The sequence below is a fragment of the Notamacropus eugenii genome, chromosome 3 (genome assembly GCF_028372415.1).
Source record: "Notamacropus eugenii isolate mMacEug1 chromosome 3, mMacEug1.pri_v2, whole genome shotgun sequence".
In the NCBI taxonomy this organism is placed as follows: Eukaryota; Metazoa; Chordata; class Mammalia; order Diprotodontia; family Macropodidae; genus Notamacropus; species Notamacropus eugenii.
Genome location: NC_092874.1, coordinates 79,857,756 through 79,880,285, shown reverse-complemented (window position 1 = coordinate 79,880,285; position 22,530 = coordinate 79,857,756). Strand labels below are relative to the sequence as shown.

General features: G+C 38.6%; 1 protein-coding gene across 2 annotated transcripts in view; it reads left to right on the top strand.

Moving 5' to 3' along the window:
* The first annotated feature begins 1,568 nt into the window (after positions 1 to 1,568).
* The window catches only part of PFKP (phosphofructokinase, platelet), a 79,487-nt gene continuing 58,525 nt past the window's right edge, over positions 1,569 to 22,530 (top strand). For both annotated transcript variants that reach the window (XM_072652047.1, XM_072652048.1), the window contains exons 1-2: positions 1,569 to 1,887; positions 17,290 to 17,363. In XM_072652047.1, the coding sequence (XP_072508148.1) occupies positions 1,719 to 1,887; positions 17,290 to 17,363 (243 nt within the window). In that variant the 5' untranslated portion in view covers positions 1,569 to 1,718. The remainder of the gene's footprint in view (positions 1,888 to 17,289; positions 17,364 to 22,530) is intronic.

The window sequence follows — 22,530 nt, the reverse complement described above, 5'->3', positions numbered from 1 at the left end:
GAAGATCTATTTTTGCCTTCAGAACTTTGTGTTTAAGTAGTTGCCTTACATCCTGTGACAATGGTATATAAGGCAAATGACTTTCAAGGTTAGGCATACAGGATAAAACAAATGTAATGTAGGCACTTTCTCCAGCGTAGAGATTTTGACCAAGGACTGCCCCTTTGGAGATGGTGTGCATGGAAGCAACAAAGTGAACAGCAGGAGGTTAATTTGGAATCTAGGAGGTAACCAAAATGACCTTGATGTGACCTTGGTCAAATGGCTTTCTTTCTCCAGTTCTCAATTTCATTATTTGTTTCAATGAGAATAATGTTTCTGCTATTTACCTCCAGTGGTGTGTAGAAAGCATAAAGTAATTCATAAATGTGGATTTTCCAGTGCACAATAAATACATGGGGTACCTCATGAATTTATTAAAAAAAATAATGAATGGAATATTTTAAATGATCTTTTAAAATTTCTGATGTTAACATTGCTAAATTCTTATTGTCTCATCGATAAAACCTTCTCTCCCCACCCCCACCCCCACCCCCACTACAACTGAACCTTCATTTGTGATCTGGTGTTTTCCGAAAGCTGTTAGAGGCTTTTATGCATGTAATATTTATTTACACAAGTTGCATAGGAAGCAATCTCAAAGCTCTATCACTAGGGTCACCTTGCTACAGGGAGGGTGCCATCAGGCTGGGCTAGGCTAGACTGTATACCTCTGGAGATGAAACCCAACTGGAGAATCAGAAAACGTGAACACCCACTTCTCAAATTCTGACACTGTCTCTATTCCACTAGTTAAATTTCACAGGCTCACAGATTTGCAGCTGGAAAGGGCCTCGGAGATGATCTAGCCCGCCCCAAACCCTCTTTACAAAAGAAGGGACTGAGGCAAAGAGACTTGCCTGTCCACACAGAGGGAAGTGGCATTTCTTCATCTACACTTCATCTACATCTACACACTGACAGACTGAGTGGATACTTCAAAATGCGAAGTTCACTGCGCTGCGGACTTCTGCGTAGTAACCCAGCTAGGGAACAGAGTTTATCCCCGGGCACATCCTTGCTGAAGGACCTTGCAGTGTCCTTCCTCCTCGCTCCATTCAACCATGGAATCCCTTCCCAACCTTTATAAAGGCCTCAACCTTGCCTCCCAGGCGAGGCACTGAGTGACGCCAGGAGGCAGTGGAGGCATGCATCTCGGCACGCAGCAGCTCAGACGCCTCCCAAATAGGGGAAATGCCCGAGCATACTCTAGGCTTTTCCACCCATCTCTCTCCCGCTCCGACCCTTACTGAAAATAGCGGAGATGGGCGACACTACTCTAAAGCAGGGCTCTTTTCCGAGAGTAGCTCATGATATCCTCTGCTCCTCCACTCGCTACTAGCACCTTGAAAGGGACTCCCATGCCCACACTACCTCACATCACGGATTTCCCTCCTGCCTCCACCTCCGCCTCCGCCTCCACCTCCACATCCACCCGGCTCAGAACCCTCCCGGGCCAGGGAGCTTTCAAGCCGGGATTGGTGCAGTGCCCTCCTGTAGCGCGCGGGAATTGGTTGGTGCCGCCGTCCATCGGTGCTTGGGACGTTGCCCGGGAGGAGGCGGGGCTGACCGAGGGGTGGAGCGTGCAGCGGCCGGTAGCTGCCTAGATTGAGAGTGCTCAGCTTCTGGCTTAGACCTCTGTGGATGCGCTGACTGCCCGGCACGGTAAAGCTGAAGCCATGGCTTCCGAGGACATAGCATGCAAGCTCCAGGAACCGAAGGGCCGCAGGAGCCCCACTCCCACCGGGGTAAATGAGGAGACAGAGAAGACAGACAAGAAGTTGTTCGAGAATCTCTCCGGTGCTGGCAAAGCCATAGGGGTCCTCACTAGCGGCGGTGATGCCCAAGGTAACGCCCACGCCCGCGCCACCCTCGGAGGGCGACCGAGCTGGAGACGGGGAGGGGGATGTGGGTACGATCCAGAGTCTTGGTGGCGGAATAAACCCAGATGGGGTTGGTATTGGCTACGAGAGAGGGTTAGCGCTTGGTGCAACTTCTAGGAAGCGATCAGTCAATTACACAGTTAAGCGTCACCTGTGTGCCAGGCACCCACTGTGTTCTTCTACGCACACCCCTGGGGGACTGGACGTAGACTGGACTGTGCCTGCCCGGAGGGGTAAAGGTTAAAGAAGGATAAAAGCGTTTTCCACCCATGCTATCTAGTCGTAGCTCTCTTCCTTTCGAGTGGAAAGAACACCCCCCCCTTTGCCCCCCACCCCGGGTTCCCTCTAGCTTTTGCCGTTTGTCATCTAGTCTTTCCATCGGTTTGAGACCTCTCTCCCGTGGATGGGTGCTGATGTGGAGTCTGAGGCGTGAGAAGTGGGATGTCTTGGTACTTGGTCTTTACTGCATTGCAGGGAGGCAGTGGTGTACGGGAAGTTCCTCGTGTCTGCCCACATTTCCTTGTGCCGCCTGGCCCGCAGAGAAGTTGTCGCGCCCTGTCCACCTCCTTCCCCACTCCTATCCTCCTCCCTCCCAGAACATCAAGGGAGCCTCTCCCAGCTTTCCTCTTTATAGAACTTAATGCCTTGTCTGAGCGTACGGAGAGGCTACTAAACAGAGACCCTGTGGGTGATGCCTACTTAGACTGGCTCTGACCCTTTTCTCCAAATACTACCTCTGATCTTTGGAAATGAGATCTTTGATCTTTTGCGCCCACTCTCTCCCTGGCATCAGTAAATCCATGGCTGCAAACCAATAGGGTTAATCTGGTAAACCCTACCGTCACAATCAAGGTGAACCAGCCATCTTAGAATCATAGCATCCTTAAAGCTGAAAAATATTTTTAGAAAATATTGAATTCGACCTTCCTGGTTTGCACACTGAAGGCAAAGAGGGGAAACGACTTGTCCAAAGTACTTCAGCTTTAGTTAATTGTACGACGCCTGCTTGAAACCCCCTCACACCCACCAAATAACCCTGTGCAATCCTCCTCCTTCTCTGCACTGTGCTGAATTGTATACTTTGTCACACTCAAGCTACAGGTAGTCTCTGCTTTGGTTTCTAAGACTCCAGAGTGCATGGAGAAGGGGGCTTTGGAGGGGCTTGCGTTTTGGGGGTCTTTGGGTTCTGCGTGCCTGAGGTGAGGAAGGGAGAAGTCTGGCTGGCTCTGAGACCCAAGCTGGGTAGCGGAGGCACAAGGAGGCTCCTCCCTCCTTCCCGCGTGTGTACGTGATCCTCAGCCAGGCCTCCCTAATTCCGCCTTCGTGCGTCATCCTGGAAAGAAATTGCCTTTCTCTTTCTCCTTCTCTTCGTCTTTCTCCTTCTCTCCATGCAATTGCAGAAGTGGGAAATCCTCCTCGGGCAGGCTGACTCCTCGCCTCCCAGATTTTAGGGATGGACAAGGCTGCGCTGCGCTGTCCAGCCCGGGGCAGCAGCTCCAGAAGCTCAGGCATCCCTCTCATTCCACACTTCCTCATTCTCTAAACCTGTAGAAAAACCACCCTGAGGCGCCCTAGAGGACTCTGCAGGGGTTGGGGGCGACATTTTTATCCCTTGTCCGAGGGCAGGCACATCCCCATCAGACTTCAGTACGGCACCCTTATAAGGGCAGTTAAGGGCACCTACTCCTTCGCCCCACCTCCCCTCCTCTCCCCCCCCATTACTTCCTGCTAGAGTGAATTGGATTGAAGTGTGTGATTTTCAACGTCAAACTGAAAGTGGAGACATTTCGTGTAAGGAGTTGATTATCTGAAAGAAAGAAGAGTGAAAAAAAAACGGGGCAGCAAGTGGGGGGGGGGGAGAGAAGTAAACCACTGTTGGTGCTTTAGGAATACATTCATTCTTTGAGCAGATGTTTATTATTTCACTAATTCCTCCCTTGTGCTATGCACCATACTAGAAATCTAAAGTCATGTAGGAATGCAATGAAGGGCATGAAGGTCCTGCAGGCCTGAATTAGACACTTTACTAGAACAAAGAAACCTGGGAGGGGGAAGGGAATATGACTCAGTTTTCGGAGGCCTGTCACTTATCAAAGTCACTCAGGGACTTCAAGGTCAGGAGTTTAGAAAAGGGTTTATATATGCATAAAAATGTGTGTGTGTTTGTAATTGAAACGATGCATGTAGGGGCCCCTTTTTGCATGGGGTTCCTTACAATCTCTGTGTAGTTAAAGAAAACCTGTAGAAACTAGAAATTAGGAAGCATAACTAGCCTCACCTTCCCTACAATACATTTGCATCTGATTTGTTTTGGGAAGGGAAGTGTCCCAGTGTCCATCAGAATTAGTCAAGCATCAATTTGCCAAATGATAATTTAAATTCACTTGGGTTATTTTTAAAATTTTATTTTAAAAAATTCTGAACCTTTGTATTACTGAAATCAGAAAATTCAGGCATTGCCAAAATATTTTATTAGTTTACACTCAATCATACGGAGTTGATAACTGAGCTACAGGAAAGTTTCCAGTTTTTCTGTTTCTTACACTTATTAGCCCTGATAAATTAGAGATAGCAAGGGATGACATTTATTGATTACTTATGTATCTAGAATTTCTAAAAAACAAAATGTGATTTTAAGACTTATGTGTACTAAAATTTAAAAGACAAGAAATTGGTAGCTTTAGTTAAACTATCTGGGCATGTAGGTGTTTGCTCTCTGAAAGTAAGCATTACTGATATTTACAAAATAGTTGGAATGCCTATCTTCACTAAATTCCTCTTCTGCTATTAGTCTGTTTCATTTTTTTCTTTAAACGATCTTCCAGTGGCTATTGAATGTCAGTGTCACGGTTACAATATAAATAACTTTAAAATTGATGTACATCTGCAAAGGGCTTTGATCTTCTCTGTAGGGTTGTTGAAACGTTACCGGTAAATCATTAGTATCACTTTTGTGATAAATGCCGACTTCTGTCCATGCTTCTTTTATCCCCTGATCTACAGAAGTTGTCTGGATATCAAGAAATTAAGCAGCAGCTGTTTAAATTTGGAGTAACCTTGCTATAGATGTGGTTAAAAAACTCAAAATTGAGATGAATAGTGGGAAAATAGCCTGAATTTCCTGGTAAGAAAAGTTATAAAATCATGGTGACTGCAGCTATGCAGAGGAAGATGGAACAATTTTTCAGTTAAATATTTCCTCTTTTCCTACTCAAGAGCACATGTGCTCCAAAGTGATTTTCTCTAGGGCCAAAATTTTTTAGATGTATTTTAGGCAGCATTTTAAGGACAGCAGAAAAGAAGTTATATCCCTACATAGATTAATTTATACATGTTTACTAAGCAAATAAGTTCCTTTGCATTTTGTATGATTTAAATTATGTTCAATAAAATAAAACTTTGAAGAGAATTTTTGCAAAGAATGTCATCTTTCACCCTTATCCTTTACAGCAAGTATTCTTTTTTTTTTGGAACCAAATTGGTGGATCAATTTCAATTTTCTTTCTTGATCTGGCAGTTCTGACTACATGTTACTATTCTTTTTTTAACATACATTATTAACGTTCTTTTTTTTTTACATCTAACCCCTCCTCCACCCATTGAGAAAGTAAATAATGTGATTGATATCACTTACACATGTAAAGTCTTGTAAAACATTTCCATATTAGCCATGTTGTAGAAGGGTGAGGGAGAGAAAAAAATAAAGTGGAAAAAAAACCTATGCTTTAATCTTAAAGCAAGCATTCTTAACTTGGGTTCCAGTACCTTTAAGATTGATAGACAGACAGATAGATAAACTCTTTTAGTTTAAAATTGGTTTCCTTTACAATTCTAGGTACTTTATTTTATTCATTTAAAAATATTCTGATAAGATGTCCATCCATAGATATCAACAAGTTGACAAAGGAATCTTAAAACAACAAGAATTAGACCTTGCTCTAAAAGGAAAAGGCCTTCATTTAAATATGTGTGTGTGTATACACACACATTCTTTTTTTAAAAAACTGAGTTCCAATTTCTCTCCTGAGCAGCTCCTCCCTCACTTTGAAAAGACTAGTAATATATCAATTACACATGTAAGCTCTTGCAAAACATACTTCCAAATTAGCCACATTGCCCCCCAAAAGGCAAGAAGAATAAAGAAAGCAAAAAAATTAAACTTCAGTTTGTCCTCAGAGCTCATGGAGATAGGTGGCATTTTTTCATCTTGGTTCCTTCTGAATTGTCATGGATCAGGGCAGCTAAGTCTTTTACAGTTCATCATGCTTACAGTATTCCTGTTGCTATGTATCTTGTTCTTCTGGTTCAGGTCACTTCCCTCTGCATCAGCTCATATAAGACTTTCCAAGCTTTTTCTGAAACCATCTCCCTGATCATTTCTTACAGAACAGTAGTATTTCATCACAACCATATAACACAACTTGTTCAGCCATTCCCCAACTGAAGGTCATCTTTTCAGTCTCCCATTCTTTGCTACCACAGAAAGAGTCACTGTAAATATTTTTGCACAAATAGGCCCTTTTCCCTTTATTTTTTTTTTAAAAATCTCTTTGTGATACAGACCTAGTAGTGGTATTGATTGGGTGAAAGGGTATGTGCATTTTTATAGCCCTTTGGGCACAGTTCCAAATTGTTCTCCAGGATGTTTAGACCAGTTTGCTATTGTACCCAAGATGTATTAGGGTCCCTAGGAAAAGGACTTCTTAAGAATCTCTGTGCTTTACTAACAGTTCACTGAAAACTCAAATTAGGATTTCAAAAGCTCTTACTGGCTCTATGTATGTGAACTCATTCTGCATCCTAGGAGAAAGTGGCTCTCTTTTGAATCCTATAGTTCTAGCCAGGTCTCCCTTGGAGGACATATCTGTAGATGGAGGGAGTGAAGGAGGGATAGAGAGGGAGAGGGATACGGATAGAGATATGGACAGGGAAAGAGGGAAAGGGAGAAGGGAAAGGGGAGAGGGAGGGGGGAGAGGAGGAGGAGGAGAAGAAGAAGAAGAAGAAGAGAGACAGGAGGAGGAAGAGAGAGAAGGAGGAGGAGAAAGAAGAGGAGTTATTTTACTATTTGCTACCCTTGCAACATTGGGTATATCACCTCCCTGGGTATTAGTTTCCTCACCTGAAAAGTGAAGGAATTGGACTACATCACTTCTGAAGTCGCTTCCATCCCTAAATCTATTATCCTTGTACCTAGTAGTAGGAATACCTTTTCCTAACTCCATGGTTGGCCCTTATCAGTATATCATGCTGTCTTTGTTTCCACCTTTTGTTTCATGCTGAATGACTGTTGTCTGGCCTTAGATCAGAGTGAAGTCTGCAAAGAGCTGAAATCTGCAACTTTGGCCCCTGTTATTACTATGCACTAACTAAGCCCCTCTGGTTAATGGCTTCCTAGATTAGTGATTCCCCTAAGTACTGCTTTGGCTGCATCCCATAAATTTTGGTATGTTGTCTCATTGTTGTCATTCTCTTAAATGGAATTATTGATTGTTTCTATGACTTATTCTTTGACCTACTTATTCTTTGGGATGAAATTATTTAGTTTCCAATAAATTTTTAATTTATCTTTCTACTGCCCTTTATTGAATGCAATTTCTATTGCCTTATGATCTGAAAAAGATGCATGAATATTTCTGCCTTTCTGCATTTTGTTGTGAGGAGTACCCTAATATAGTCAGTTTTTGTGTAGGTGTTATGTACTGCTGAAAAAAGGTACAATACTTTCTCTTCCCATTCAGTTTTGTACAGAGAGCTATCATATCTATCTTTTCTAAAATACTATTCACCTCCTTAATTTCTTAATTTTTTGGTTAGATTTATCTAGTTCTTAGAGGGAAAAGTTGAGGTCTCTCTACTGATACAGTTTTACTCTCTATTTCCTCCTTGTAACTCAGCCTCTCCTTTAAAACTTTGAATATGATATCATTTGGTGCATATATGTTTAGTACTGATATTACTTCCTTGTCTATTATACCTTTTAGCAAGATATATTTTCCTTCCTTATCTCTTTTGATTAAATCTCTTTTTGCTTTTACTTTGTCTGAGAGATTGCTACTCCTGCTTTTTTTTTTAACTTCAGCTGAATCATAGGAGATTCTGCACCAACCCCTTACCTTTATTTTATATGTGTCTCTGTTCTTCAAATGTGTTTCTTGTTAACAGCATATTGTATGATTTGAGTTTTTGATCTATTCTGTTATCTGCTTCTATTATGGGTGAAATAATTCCATTCACATTTATAGTTATGATAATTATGTATTTCCCTCCATCCTATTTTTCCCTTATTAATTTCCTCTCTCTCTCTTTTACACACACACACACACACACACACACACACACACACACCCTTTCACCCTGTCCCTCCTCAGAAGTGTTTTGCTTTGCTTTTGACCACTACTTTCCACTCCTTTCCATCAGTCCTTCACCCTTTTACCTAGTCTTTTTTACTTCTCTATATAAGATAGATTTCTATATTCAGGTGTGTGTTACTCCCTCTTTGAGCCAATTCTGATGAGGGCAAAGTTCAGGTTTGGCTTGTCACCCTTCCTGACCCCTTCTCCCTCTAGTGTAACAGTTTTTTCATGCTTCTTTTATGTAAGATAATTTACCCCATTCTATCTCTCCCTTCCCTCTTCTCCCACTGGAATTTTCTTTCTCACTCCTTAATTTTTTAAAATATCCCCTCATAACCAATACCTTCTGTCTGTGTGTACTCCTTCCAGTTGCTCTTATTATGATAAAATTCTTAAGAGTTGCAAGTATCATCTTGTCATGTAGGAGTATAAGCAGTGTAACCATATTATTTCTCTTATGTTTTCTCTTTCCTGTTTACCCTTTTATGCTTCTCTTGAGTCTTGCATTTGAAAATCAGATTTTTTTTTTAGTCAGGTCTGGTCTTTTACTTAGGAATATTTGAAAGCCTTCTATTTTATTAAATGTCCATTTTTTCCTCTTCTTAATTTTATTTTTTTGAAACCATTCCATCATACTCAACTCAAACTGGAGTTACAAGTATCACCTTCCTATCTAGGATTGTAACAGTTTTACCTTTTTGAATCTCTTATGATTTTCTTTGCCTATTTACGTTTTTTCCCTTGAGTCAGCTATGTGAAAGTCAAATTTTCTATTCAGCTCTGCTCTTTTCATCAGGAATCCTTAAAAGTCCTCTATTTCCTTAAATATCCATTATGTTCAGTTTTTCTGGGTGGGTTAGTTTTGGTTGTAATCCTAGCTCCTTTGCCTTCTGGAATATCATATTCAAAGCCCTGTGATCCTTCAATGTAGAAGAATAATATTTGAATTATTTCTGGCTGGTTGCAATATTTTCTCCTTGATCTGTGAGCTCTGGAATTTGCCCATAATACTCCTTGGAATTTTCATTTTGGGATCTTTTTCAGGAGGTGATTAGTGGATTCTTTCAATTTCTACTTTATCCTATGGTTCTAAGATATCAAGGAAATTTTCCTTAATAATTTCTTGAAATATGATGTCTTTGTTCATGCCTTTCAGGTAGTTCAATAATTCTTAAATTATCTCTTCAACCTGTTTTCCATGTCAGTTCTTTTTCCAATGAGATATTTCACATTTTCTTTTATTTTTTTTCATTCTTTTGATTCTGTTTTATTGTTTCTTGGTCTCTTGTGGAATCATTACTTTCCAGTTGCTCAGTTATAATTTTTAAAGAATTATTTTCTTCAGTGACCTTTTGTATCTTTTTTCCCGTTTGATCAATTCTGCTTTTTAAAGTTTTCAGTGAATTTTTATACATCTTTCCATTTGGTTCATTCTGTTTTTTAAGATGTTATTACTTTCAGTATTTTTTGTGCCTCTTTCACCAACCTGTTGACTCTTTCATAATTTTCTTGCATTGTTTCCTTTCCCATTTTTTCCTTCACTTCTCTTATTTGATTGTTAAAAATTGTTTTGAGCTCTTCAAGGAATTCTTGTTGAGATTATGTTCAGTTCAGCTTTTCTTTGAGGCTTGTAGCTGTTTTGACTTTGTTGCTTTCTTATAAGATTGTGTCAGTCTATTTTTTTTTACTGTTGTTTGCTCAGTTTCCCAGTCTATTTCTTGACTTTTAAACCAACATTAAAGTTTGGCTGTGCTCTTGGGGTGGATCCAGGAGCACTGTTCCAAGCTTTAAATTTTTTTGTGTTGCTACTTTCAGAGCTAGGGTCTATAAGTTTTCAGTGGTTCCAAGGTAGTATGATTTAAGGAGAGATGTGGTCATCGTTCTCCCTGGCCTGTCTCTGGTCATTACCCAGGAAGGGACCTAGTTCCCCTGTAGCCACAATTGCTGTCACTCCTGTTGACCCTGGAACTGTGACTGGGTCCCCTACTTTTCTAAGACTGTAATCTAATTCTCCTTTCTGCCTTGGAACTGAGACCAAGACTCCCTTATGATCTATCACAAGCACTCTTCTCCAACCTTGGAAACAAAGTCCATGTTTCCCTGTAGCCTCCAGTGCTAGAGCACCTTTTGACCTTGGAACTGTGACTAGGTCCCTTGCTCTCCTGTGGCTGCATTTCACCCCTGGACTATAACCCAGAACTAGTTTTGGACAATGCAATAGGGTCCTCAATGCAGCACCAGGAAAACGTCCCTGTAATCTCTTTCTGATTAGTAGTTGTCCTACCCCCTTACTGTTTGTGGTCTGAGAGCTCCTGAAGCTGCTGCTGTCACTGAAGCAGCCACCTCCAGGGCCTGCATCACACTATGCTCTGGGGCCAACAACCATTACCCTATGTGACAGACCTTTCCTGTCAACCTCTTATATTATCTTGAGATGAAAACCTGACCTTTTGTTGGTTTTGCCACTCCAGGATTTGATTTGAGACATTAGATTAAAGTTGTTAGCAGTGTTTCTGGGGGGGGGGGGGCGGTGAAGGAAGGGATGGCTTTGGGAGAGTTGAGGTGAGTTACTGACTGTGCTCCATCATCTTTCTTTAAAGAACTATTTCTCAAACTCTTTGTTACCAGGACCCCTTTCTCCTCTGAAAAATTCTTGAATACCTTCCCTAGAGCTTTTGTTTATGTAGGTTATGTCTATCAATATTTGCCATATTAGAAACTGAAATGTGTTATTTTATTATGAAGATAGTTTTGATTTTAAGGACCCCCTGAAAGAATGTCTAGGATCCTCAGAGGTCCCCAGATCATACTTTGATAATCACTGTTCTATGAACATAGAAATAACCAGAAACAGGAAGAATGCTTATGGGTGGTAGTTTTTCAGGTGATTTTAAAATTTCTTCCCTCTTAGAGAAAAAAGAAGAGCATAAAGAAAGTTAGATCTCTTTACTCTGTACTGCTTAATAGGAGGTCAAAGATACCTTTGGAGAAAAATTAATTTAATCTGACTAGCATTTACTGAATACTTGTTATATTACCTAGAAATTTGGGTTTATAATCTGGTTCCCAAAATCATTGTGTGCTAATATTTTCACACACACACACAATGTTTTTGGCCTTTTTTAAAGTATATTCTCCTCTCAAATCCTCTTTTCATGTTTTATTTTGGTGTAGAGGTGATCCTGGGTTCCTAAAGAGCATGCCATCTGGTTTCAGGTACTACATGGTAATGGACTGTATATTCAAGTGATGAAATTTTGGCCATAACAACTCTCAAAGACCATCTGCTAATTCAGAGGGAGGTCATTATCTGGGTCCATGGAAAAAGTAAACCAGAAAAATTACAGATCCTTGAAACAGTATAAGTCTGTGTGTGTATATACATATGGAAACAGTATGTAAGACATAGATTTGATGGTAATCAAATCCAACTTCCTCATTTTACAATTAAGGAAACTGAGGCCCAGAGAAGTTTAAGCAACTTGTCAAAATCACACAAATATTATGCTAATGCTAACATTGGGTTTCACCCTAAGATGTTCTTCCAAATCTAGTGTGATCTTTTCACCGTACCATGAATGACATAGACTTACAGAATAACCATCATTCAATACATTGACTCTTCCTCCACTGGCTTTATGAGAGTATTGGCTTAGATGTCAGAATCCAAATCCCAATTCTGTACTTGACTGCCTGTGTGACTTTGGATAGGGAGTTTTATCTTTATGGGGTCCAAGGGTTTTCTTGATGTAAAAAATCAATAGACTAGACTAGTTTATTTCAAAGTCTTTTGCAGCTCTATATCATAAGTTTCTATGTGTACTTACAAAATGGAAGGCTTTAGGGGAATTCCCTAGGCCTTGGGTGAGATCTTGCTTAGTTCCTCTTTACTGATCTTTTGGTGAGCTCAGTAGAATTCTCTGGCAGATTCTTCAATACCTAGGTCAGAAATCACCTCCTAGAAGCACCTAACTTATTAGCTTCACTTGATATCTGCTTTTTTCTCATAGGTAAAATGACAAAGTCAGACTAGCTTCTATATGTCTCCTTTACTCTTATCTCTTTTCTTTTTTTAGCTGTTGAATACTTAATTTGTTTTTGTATCATGGATCATTTTACCTATTAGGCCCTTATTTTAAATATATTCATATGAAATGCATGTTATGTCATCTTATATTTATATAGTAGCTATTTCTAATGAGTACTTTTTATTAATTTATTGGTTTTCAGTTTTCTACAGTCACTTCCATAAATCTTAGATTTTCTGCCCCTTTCTCTCTCATTCTTTCCCCCTCCTTCTCCTCTCCCTCCAGGAAAGGGCGTGCAATCTTATATGGGTTCCACACATAGATTTTTAGTAAATACATTTTCACCTTAGTCATGTTGCATGGAAGAATTAAAATGAATGGGAGAGAAAATAGTCTGCTTCAATCTTCAGTCCAAGGATGTGGATGACATTTTGCCTCAGGAGTCCATTGGGAATTTTTTAGGACCTTACATTGCTGCGAAGGGCTAAGTCCACCAGAAAAATTCCTCGCATACTGTGGTTGTTACTGTGTACAGTGTTCACCTGGTTCTGCTCCTTTCACTCAGCATCAGTTCATATAAGTCCTTCCAGGCTTCTCTGAAGTCTTCCTGTTCATCATTTCTTACAGCACAATTGTATTCCATTACATTCATATACCATAACTTGTTCAGCCATTCCCCATTTAATGACTATTAAAACTTAAAACTGCTTTTATGATTTTGGAGACACCCTATATTATAATGACCACTATATTTATTTCTCTGCACAGCTTTTTGTTAACTTATAATTGTTCATTCAGTAGACCTAATTAGATTAGAAGTTCCCATTTGCTTTTGAGTTATGTAGTGTGGGTCTTTAGAAGTTCATAGCAGCATTAAGTTTGCTGAAGAAAATAACTATTTGTTTTGGAGGAAATATCAACACATTTGTGTAGATTTTAATAGAGTGAACTAATCTAATAGAGTACATTTCTGCTTAATATGAAATCCTTTTCAGTGAAATTAGATATTTCTTGGGAAGTATCTCTCTGACCTTGAAATTAAATTCTTTTGTTAATGTTCATAGCTTTAAGGAAGCTAAAAGGTTTGGGTGGTTGAAGCTTTGCTTGCAGGACTAAACTTAGTGCCTTTGTCCTCTGACACCGTACCTTCCATCCCTACACAATATACTAAAGATCTGGCAAAGCTTTGACTTTAAAAGGAAACCATGACACACTGTATTTGTTGGTTTTCAGAGTCTAATAGATTGTTTAACAGTAATCTGATGAGAGTTCTCTAATTGAAGAACAAGACATATTTTTTCTTAAGAATCTTTAAATCCCCCCCAAACATTACTTTAAATATAACATCTAAATTTTCAGATTAGCTGCATTGGGAACAAATTATAAAGTAAAAGGTCCCAAGAATTTTGTGTTTCAGATTAGATAATTCTCAATCTGGCCTCTTAGAAAATACTGACTTATTTCACATTTGCATTTTTAAATGACCTGGGCCTCATTAAAAGTCATTAGATAACAATTTTCATTTTATTGTTTTTATTATTTTTTAAGGACTTCAGAAGTTACTCAAAAGAACTTGTCAGAAATAGGGAAGGCATGAAGTAAATTTAATTTAATTCAGTAAATATTTGGGAAAAGCTCTCAGTTTGAAATCAGAAAGCCTGGCTCTTTGCTGCCATTTATATCTTTGTGACCATGTCCTTGCACTTCTTGTTCCTAACTTTTCTCATCTGTAAATGAAGAGGTTGAACTAAATGACCCATAATGTGCCTTCCCAATGTAAATCTAGAATCTCTTGATTTCAATAAAATATTTGAGAAATTTTGTAACACTTAATGCATGAACACAAGTAGAAAACTGTAGATAAAAAATGGATTCAAACATTAAGTTTTCAAAAGCATGAATAATGATTATGAAGGCAAAGCATGAAAACAGAGTAGGAAATAATAATTCAGTTCAAATGTGTTGCTAGGAACTCAAGATTCACCAGTGAAAAAAGAATTACAGAATCCCTGCTCTAAAGCCTGCTCTGGGGATGGGACATGTTGATAGATGAGTATAAGACAAGATGGTGAGTGATGAGGTCAAATAGGCCAAGACAAACTGAGAAACATTTGGGGAAGGAGAGAACACTTATTATGTGGTGATGGGTTAGTGTGGTGAATGACATTTATGGAAGTGGCTTCTGAGGAAATATTACTGTAGAAAGAAAAGAGGATTTTGACCAGTAAGTGTCTTCAAACAATGGGGGCACTTTCTTGAATGAACAGAAATGGGAAATGACAGGTCAAAGGGCAGCAAGAAATATCTGGTACTGGGTTTGTCTGCAATGCAAAACATGAAAAGAACATTGTAAAATAAGGTTAGAGAGGCAAATAGGAGCTAGATTGTGGAAGACCTTAAATGGCAAACTAAGGAGTTTGTATTTTATCTGACAGCCAGTTGGGCGTTATAGAAGGTTTGAATGGTGAAGAGTGATAATGGTGATAAGTAATTTTTTTTAATTAGAAATTTTTTGAAAAATTATTTTGGCCACTGTATTAAGCATGGTTTAGAGAGAGAATCGAGATAGAGGAAACAATTAGCATATCGCAGTGTATTTCTTAGACAGGTACTGTAAGTGGATCGTTATCCTTACTAATAATCCTTATTAACAAATAAATTTTATCATAATTTTATTGTAATATATATTCATATACAATTATAATAAAATATCAGTTATTTGTTAAGAAGGCCCAGAATTGAATATGAAGAAGAGGATGGGTTTGGTTGCATTTGGAAAATTGTTTGGTACTTGCAGCAATTCCAATCTGCTTCCTGACACAAAGGTTTATCTTTTTAACACAAATATTTCTCTAGTGAATCAGATCAAGATCAAGAAACCCTCCAGTATCTGAAAAATCAACATTGTTAACAATGTGACAGGCAATGGAGAGGTGGTGGTTAGAAGGAGGCTTTATAAATGTTATCAGGGATGACTTGTATTCAATAATCCAGTGGGCTTCAGGATTGTCTTGGACTCTCTTCTGTCTTCCTTCTCTTTCAGTGGCCTCCCATGCATTCAGTTATCTCTTTACCAATGATACAAATCCATTTGTCACTTCTTTCTTGAGCTCTAGTCCCACATGTACAACTTCTCACTAGACATTTCTACCAGGATGTCCCTTAGACTTCTCAAAGTCAGCTTGTCCAAAAGGGATTTCATTCTCTTTCTCCCTTTCTTCCACCACTCCTCCCACTATCTCTTTCTGTCAAGGTTACCACCATTCTTCTGGCTGCTTCAGTTTGAAACCCAGGAGTCATATTTGACTTTCTATTTTCACCTACCCTATGTGTCTAATCAGTCACTAAATCCCTCATTCTACTTAGACTTGTCTGTACTCAAACAACCATTTCATTACTTCATCAATTCTCACCTAGACTCTTTGTGAAAGCCTCCCAGTTTGTCTCTTTCTCCAATCCATCCTTTTCTGCACAGCTGCCAAACTCATGTTCCTAAAGCTTACATTCAACCATGTTACTCCACAACTCAAAAAGTTTCAGTGACTTCCTGTTACCTCTGGGATAAAATATAAACTCCTATATAGCTAAGCCCTTCCCTCTGGCTCCAACCTATCTTTCTAGTCTGATTACACATATCCCCTCTCATGAGCTCTACCATACTTTCTAGCTAAACTGGCCCCTTTACTCTTCCCTATAGACCACATTCCCTAACTGGCCCTGAGCTTATGGTCTCACACATATCCATATATCTCTATCTATTTCTACCTATCTATGTGTCAACAACTTAGTAACAGTACAAGAAAATCAGTCTTAGTGGGGTTTGGTAGGTAGCATGCACTTGTAATTCTTACTACCAGGGAGGCTGAAGTTGGTACGTTGCTTGAGTTTGGCAATTCAGAGAGTCGGTGGGCTAAGCCATTTTGATGTGTCTGCATTAAATTTGGAATTAATATGGTAGTAGTGTGATGAACCCCTCACCCTACGACTAAGTAGGGAAGGGCCACCAGGCTGCCCAAAGAGGAGAATTGGTACAGTACCAAAAAAGGAACAGGTCAAATCTCCTATGTCTGTCAGAATAGACTTGGGCCAGGGAGGAGCCCCAGGACTTTCAGCTTAGGCTAGGTAGAAAGATCTAATCTTTTTGTTGTTTAAGAAATTTCGTTACTTTATGACCAACTCTTTTACGCTTCTTTTTCAAGTCAGCCTTATTTACCAGAACCAATCTTCATTTATCAGGTTTGATGCCAAGTGACTTCTGGTTCAAAGAGTCCAGATATATTTTGACTAAGGATGTTCAAAAAAATTCTCACTTGAGAGAAGAGTTTCTGAGCAGGTCACATTGCCAAGTTGTCACTACTTAAACAGTTAGGTTAAGGCTTCTACCTGTCAGTTTTCAGAACCTCTTTTAATATTCAGTCTCCTGATGAGGCTTTACTGATTAACTGACAAACAATTGTACAGCAAATACATCTAAGGATTCACCTTTCTCTGTACCGTAGGATGTGTGCTAGTCATGGGATTCATTTATAAGAAATAAAAGACTTGACAAATGTTCTATCTGCTGCAAAGGCTAGAGAGAATAGAGGAAATCCCATTTAAACATCCATGATGTACTTCTTTTGTACTAAAATTTGTGTAATTACTACTGTTTACTACTGTTACCACTCTTTTTACCCTCTAATTATATAAATTATGACAATTGCTTTTGGGGCTGTGCCTAAGTAGTCCTTTATGAAAATGATAGAAAATGAGCTATACTATCCTCTCCAAATTATGAAAACAATTGTTCTCATTATCCACATTATTTTATTTCAATTTGACTAAATTTAACCTAAGAAAAAAATGTTTTGTATATTTTCAGAACCAGTGATAACTCTCTAGGAACTCTGGAGAGAGGCATTTGAAGTTCTTAGGGGATATGTGATGACCTTTTAGATTTAAGCTTGAATGAATTGAATCATGCTGACCTACCTTCTTCCTTCCCAGGAATGAATGCTGCTGTTCGAGCTGTAGTGCGGATGGGAATCTATGTGGGAGCCAAAGTGTATTTTATATATGAGGTCAGTCTAACATTCATTCCTTTTATTTACATTCAAAGTTTCTTAATTAATAATCCAAATAATACACATGCATACATACATACACACATGTATTTGTATATATGTGTTTGGAGAGATTTTCATACATACACACATATATACATAGATATAGATAGATAAATGTGTGCATGTGTGTGTTTATATAAACTTCTGTATAGTCACATATCCAATACATGTATCTACACAGTTTATATATGTATACATATGTAGATATATACATTCATACACATTATACACATTATGGGTATATATTCTAAATTGTTAAATCAGACTGGGTCTATTAGCATATGCCTGTAATGCCTAAGACTGAGGTGAGCAGATTTCTTGAACCTGGGAGTTCAAGACCTGCAGTAGGGCTAGATCTGATGTCCATCAATATGGCATCAATATGTTAAGTCCGCAGGAATGGGAGAGCCCAGGCTGCCTATGGAGAGATGGACCCACCCAGGTCAGAAATAGAGAGGGGTAAACCTCCCCTAAAGATCAGTGCTGAAAAGAGCTAACGTATGGTCGCTGCACTTTTATCCTGGGCTAAACAGAGATCCAGTCTAAAACATGAATGAATAAATAAGCTAAGTTTTAAGATAATACCACACATGTCTTTTGTGTGTCAACTTGAGAGAAAAAAATACTTGGGGAGGAAAGGAATCCCTAGGACTGTTTGATATCTCTTCTTGTTAATACTGCCCAGTCTTTTTAGAATCCTGTGGCTTAAGTGTCAAAAATGTTTTTTTTTTTTTTGGTTAAGTCAGACCCACATAGCTATTGATTTTTAAAACCAAGCTAAAAAGAAAAGAACATTTTAAACTGCTAAATCTAATCAAAGCCTTTACAGGATTCTGTTTTGCCATTTCATGCTCTTTGGATCCTAGATTCCCATGGGCTGGGAATTTCCATTCCCAGAGCAATTGCTGTTATGACCTGGCGCCACCATTTGTGCCTGCCCAGTCACTTCGTTGGCATGAAAACGAGTAGTTGGCACCTTGCTGCGCCTGGGATTCCTTTGCTCTCTTCTCCTCCAAGTTGCCTTGTGAATTGCCTTTTGAATGGTTGTTGCAATATTTGCATGTCAATATCCAAAAATGCTTTTTTCCCTTGAAGCTGCTTCCTATTCCCCCCACTGAGGAATATAAATAGGCCTACACGTTTTTGTTTCATTCTTAGACAATTTTTGATTGTAAACTCTTAGCACTTGGGATTTTTCCTGACCCTCTCCCCTCTTAGTAAACATAAAAGTATCGTTTAAAGAATATCTTTTTTCTGACTTTTTTCTCCGTAGTAAGTGTGTTCTTTTGTTTTAGAGTATTTTTTAAAAAGGCATAGACATATTAGCTTGTTTTCTCTAAGTCTAAATTTCTCTTTACATTTTTAACCCCCATGCTTAGTAGTTTATGGAAATCTCTCCAAAGAAGAATTAAATTCCTCTTATGCCTGGATAATACTAGTATTTCAGATATAGTATTTTGCAGTTTTCAGTGTGTAGACATGTATTTTCACCTTTGATCCTCATAGTACCTCCTACCAGGTAAGCATAACAGATATACAATCCCATATTCTTTTAGGTGGATTCAACTAGTCTGACTTCTAACATCCTGCAGAATCCCTTTACCAACATTTCTGACTTATCATCCTACCTGTGCTATACATTTTTCATTACTTCACTGCCTCTCAAGAGGCAGTACATTTCATTTCTTTTGAATTACTTTAATTATTAGTTCCTTATTTTGGACTAAAACCTACTCCATAGTAACTTCCATGCCTTCTGTAGAAGGAGCATTGGTTAGAATTCTTCAGGGTCCAGGGATAGCCTTGTCAGTAACAAGAGAGAAGGTGGAAGCAGAAGACCTTTAGGAACAGTGCCCTTACAGTGAAAACTGTCACCAGGCTCCTCTCTGAAATAGTTTGTTGTGACCCACCCAGTCTTGAGGATTTTGATGGTTCTGCCTGGAGCCCTCAAGTAATTATTTTTTTCTTTATGAATCTCACAAAACCCAATTCTGTTTTCTTACCCACAAGGCACTGGGAATTGTTATTCTAGACCTGGTACCTTGACCTTTCCTTTTGTGAATATATGAGGTAGGGAAGCACTCTATATCTTCCTTTTCCTTCTACCCAAGGATATGAGACATTGGGAGACAAGGTGTCAGGTTGGTTACTTTAATTGGAAAAGTACTCTGCTATTTTAGGGGGAAATGAAGGCAATTTTACAGTCTTTTGTAAGCTAATAGGAAAGAGCCATCCATTGTGTAGGCCATTGGAAGATATTTTTGTCTTCAATATGGCCTTACCTCAATTTAACAAACATTTTTTGAGTACCAACTGTGTGCACATCATGGACAGATAAATAAAACACAGTCCACTCAAAGAGGTTACAAGTTTAATAGGAAAGATAAGTAATATACACATAAAGATTATGAATATGATAAATTCATCAGATATAAAATGCTTTGAGAGTTCGGAAGAGAAAAGTTCAGCTTTTGGCTGAAACCAAGGAAGGCTTTATGGAGGACTTTGAATTATGGTTAGTATTTGAACAAATGGAAATGGGGGCAAGGAAAGTGTATACCATTTGTAGGGGATGTCAGGGAGGTAGGTCAATGCTATTTTAAAGAATGTTGATCATATTTTTATTTAATTTAAAAATCTCATTTTTATTGTTATTTTTTGGTTTTATATCATCATCATTTCTGAGTGTTTCTCCCCCACCCCCATCTAACCTAGTAAGCCATCCCTTGTAACAAAGATTTTTATAAAAAAAAAAAAAAGGATGGGAGGCCCCTCCCTGGCTACCACTCCACTTTATATGTTGCCTCCCTATTAGTCTATAAGCCCCTTGAGGGTAAGGCTTATCTTTGTTTTTACTTTTTTAACTCCAGCACTTAGCACACAGTGAGTGCTTAATGAATGTTTTTTTCATTCCTTTAATGACTGTCTGGCAGTATATGCAATACTCTAAAGAACAGTCAAAAGTGAATGTTGCAAAATTTAAAGAAGCTTGATTAGAGAAAGCACCTCCTTTGCAGAGATGGGAAGGCTATAAGTGTTGAACTTTGACTTTATTGTCAGGGTTTTTTTCAATGCATGATTAGTTTTGCTGACTTTCTTCTTCCTCTTATTTTTTTTAAATAGTCTTCTAGGATGCCTGTCTGGGAGGTGGTAGAGGGGAACATTTAGGGAATATGAAAAACAAAAGGTAGCAATAAAAAGACCTGGAAAGAACTTCAGAGATTATCTAGTTCTTCCCCCATCCCCATTTTACAGCTGGAGAAACTTAGACCCAAAGAACTGAAGTGATTTGTCCATGGTCACATTGGTACTGTGGGAAAAGGATTGAGAATTGAGCCAAGGACTTTGGAGTCCAAATCCAGTACTTTTCCCAGTGAATTGTCTTGTCTATACTCTGTAGCTTCTAATGTTACCTAGATCTTTCTTGGTTACCAGCAGATTAAAAAAAATAGGTCAATAATTTAGTTGTTAAAGTATTATCATCTTGTCTTACTAGAAAATATGTGATTGATATGTTAAGCCAGAAGCATTGATAGTCCTGCTAAAGAATCGACATTTTATTTGATTGAACCAGTTCTGCTTGGTTTAAACTTGTACAAGTATAAATCTGGGACACATCTACGTGTGGTGAATGATTAGTAAAAGGCATGAATGAGAGCCAGAAATTTTCAATGTCTGCCTCCCCAGTACTGAATTACTTCTCTAGCAGCAGCATTCCATTACAGAATCCTAAAAAATGTCTTTAGGGTATTGGTCAAACGATGTCCATGGCACCAAATACTTTTAAATTCAGTAAAAATTTATCTCCTTACGAAAGTGTCCTTATATCTAAGTAGTGAAAGGGAGGAAGGACATGTAGAGTTGGCTTGTTGCTACACTAGTTCCTGGATATAAACTTTACCAAAAAAAAAAAAAACATTAAATTTTGGAACTAGAAGGGACTTTGAACATAGATATTTAACCCCCTTCTTTTATGATTAGTCAGATTGAGGCCCAGCAACATTTTGACTTTCCCAAGTTTGTAGAGCTGAGTAATAATGACAGTCATGATTAGAACCTGATTCATTCCCTGCGCTACATCAGGGTACCTCTGGTCTTTGTCTAGAGTTGCATCAATGTAAATGATCTGACAGACTGATGCAATTCAATTGACCTATTTGTTGAGCGTCTCTGATTGCTTGTAAGTGGCATCTAACTTCTATTTAGATAGGAGGAAATTGAAATAAAGTATATAGATTGAACAATGTCCATGGTACCAAATGATTGACCTTCCCAGGATTACCCAGATAGTAAGTAATAGGTTATCATCAAAGGTCATAAGTGTAAATTCCAGAAGGGACTTTAGAGGTCATCTGGTCCAACCTTCTCACTTTACATTTGAAGTTTCTGAAGCCTATGGAGGTTAAATGACTTTACCCCAAGGTCCTACAGGTAACAAAGAACAGAGATGAGATTTGAACCAAGGGTTTCTTTTGTTTAAAATTCAAACAGATTTTTATTGATCTTTGTTGTTTTTATATCACCTACATTTCATTTTATATCCTTCCCTCCCCATCCAACTCCATAGAGAGTAATCCCTTATGAAGATCAGTCTCTACTTTGCTTCCAATTCTTTGTTGCCTTATAAAAAGTGCTACTATAAGTATTTAATATATATGGAGTCTTTCTTTTTGTCATTAAGTACCTTAAGGTACATTTGCTAGAGAGGAATTTCTGTAGTGGTGTACTGGTTCAACAACTGGCTCACCTGAAAAAAAAAAAGAATGTATGCACGACGTACTTTAATTTTCATTATTAACATTTTCTCCATAAGTTTCTTAGGTTTAGACAATAGACAGAACAGTAACTGAAGCACTGATGTGTAGTATTTGCCTGTTTCTAAGGTGTAATGCTCATATTGAAAATTTAACAATTGGCTCCCAAGAGGTGGTTGAAGCACATTCCTACACATTGTCTGGATCTCTGGGCCAAAGAGTATGGATAAGTTGCTTTCCTGAATAGTTGCTCTAATTCACAGATCCACCAACAATGCTGGCCTCCATTGATTATTCCCATGTTTTGTTATCTTTGCCAATTGGCTAAATATGAGATGAAATAACCAGAATTGTTTTGATTTGGAACA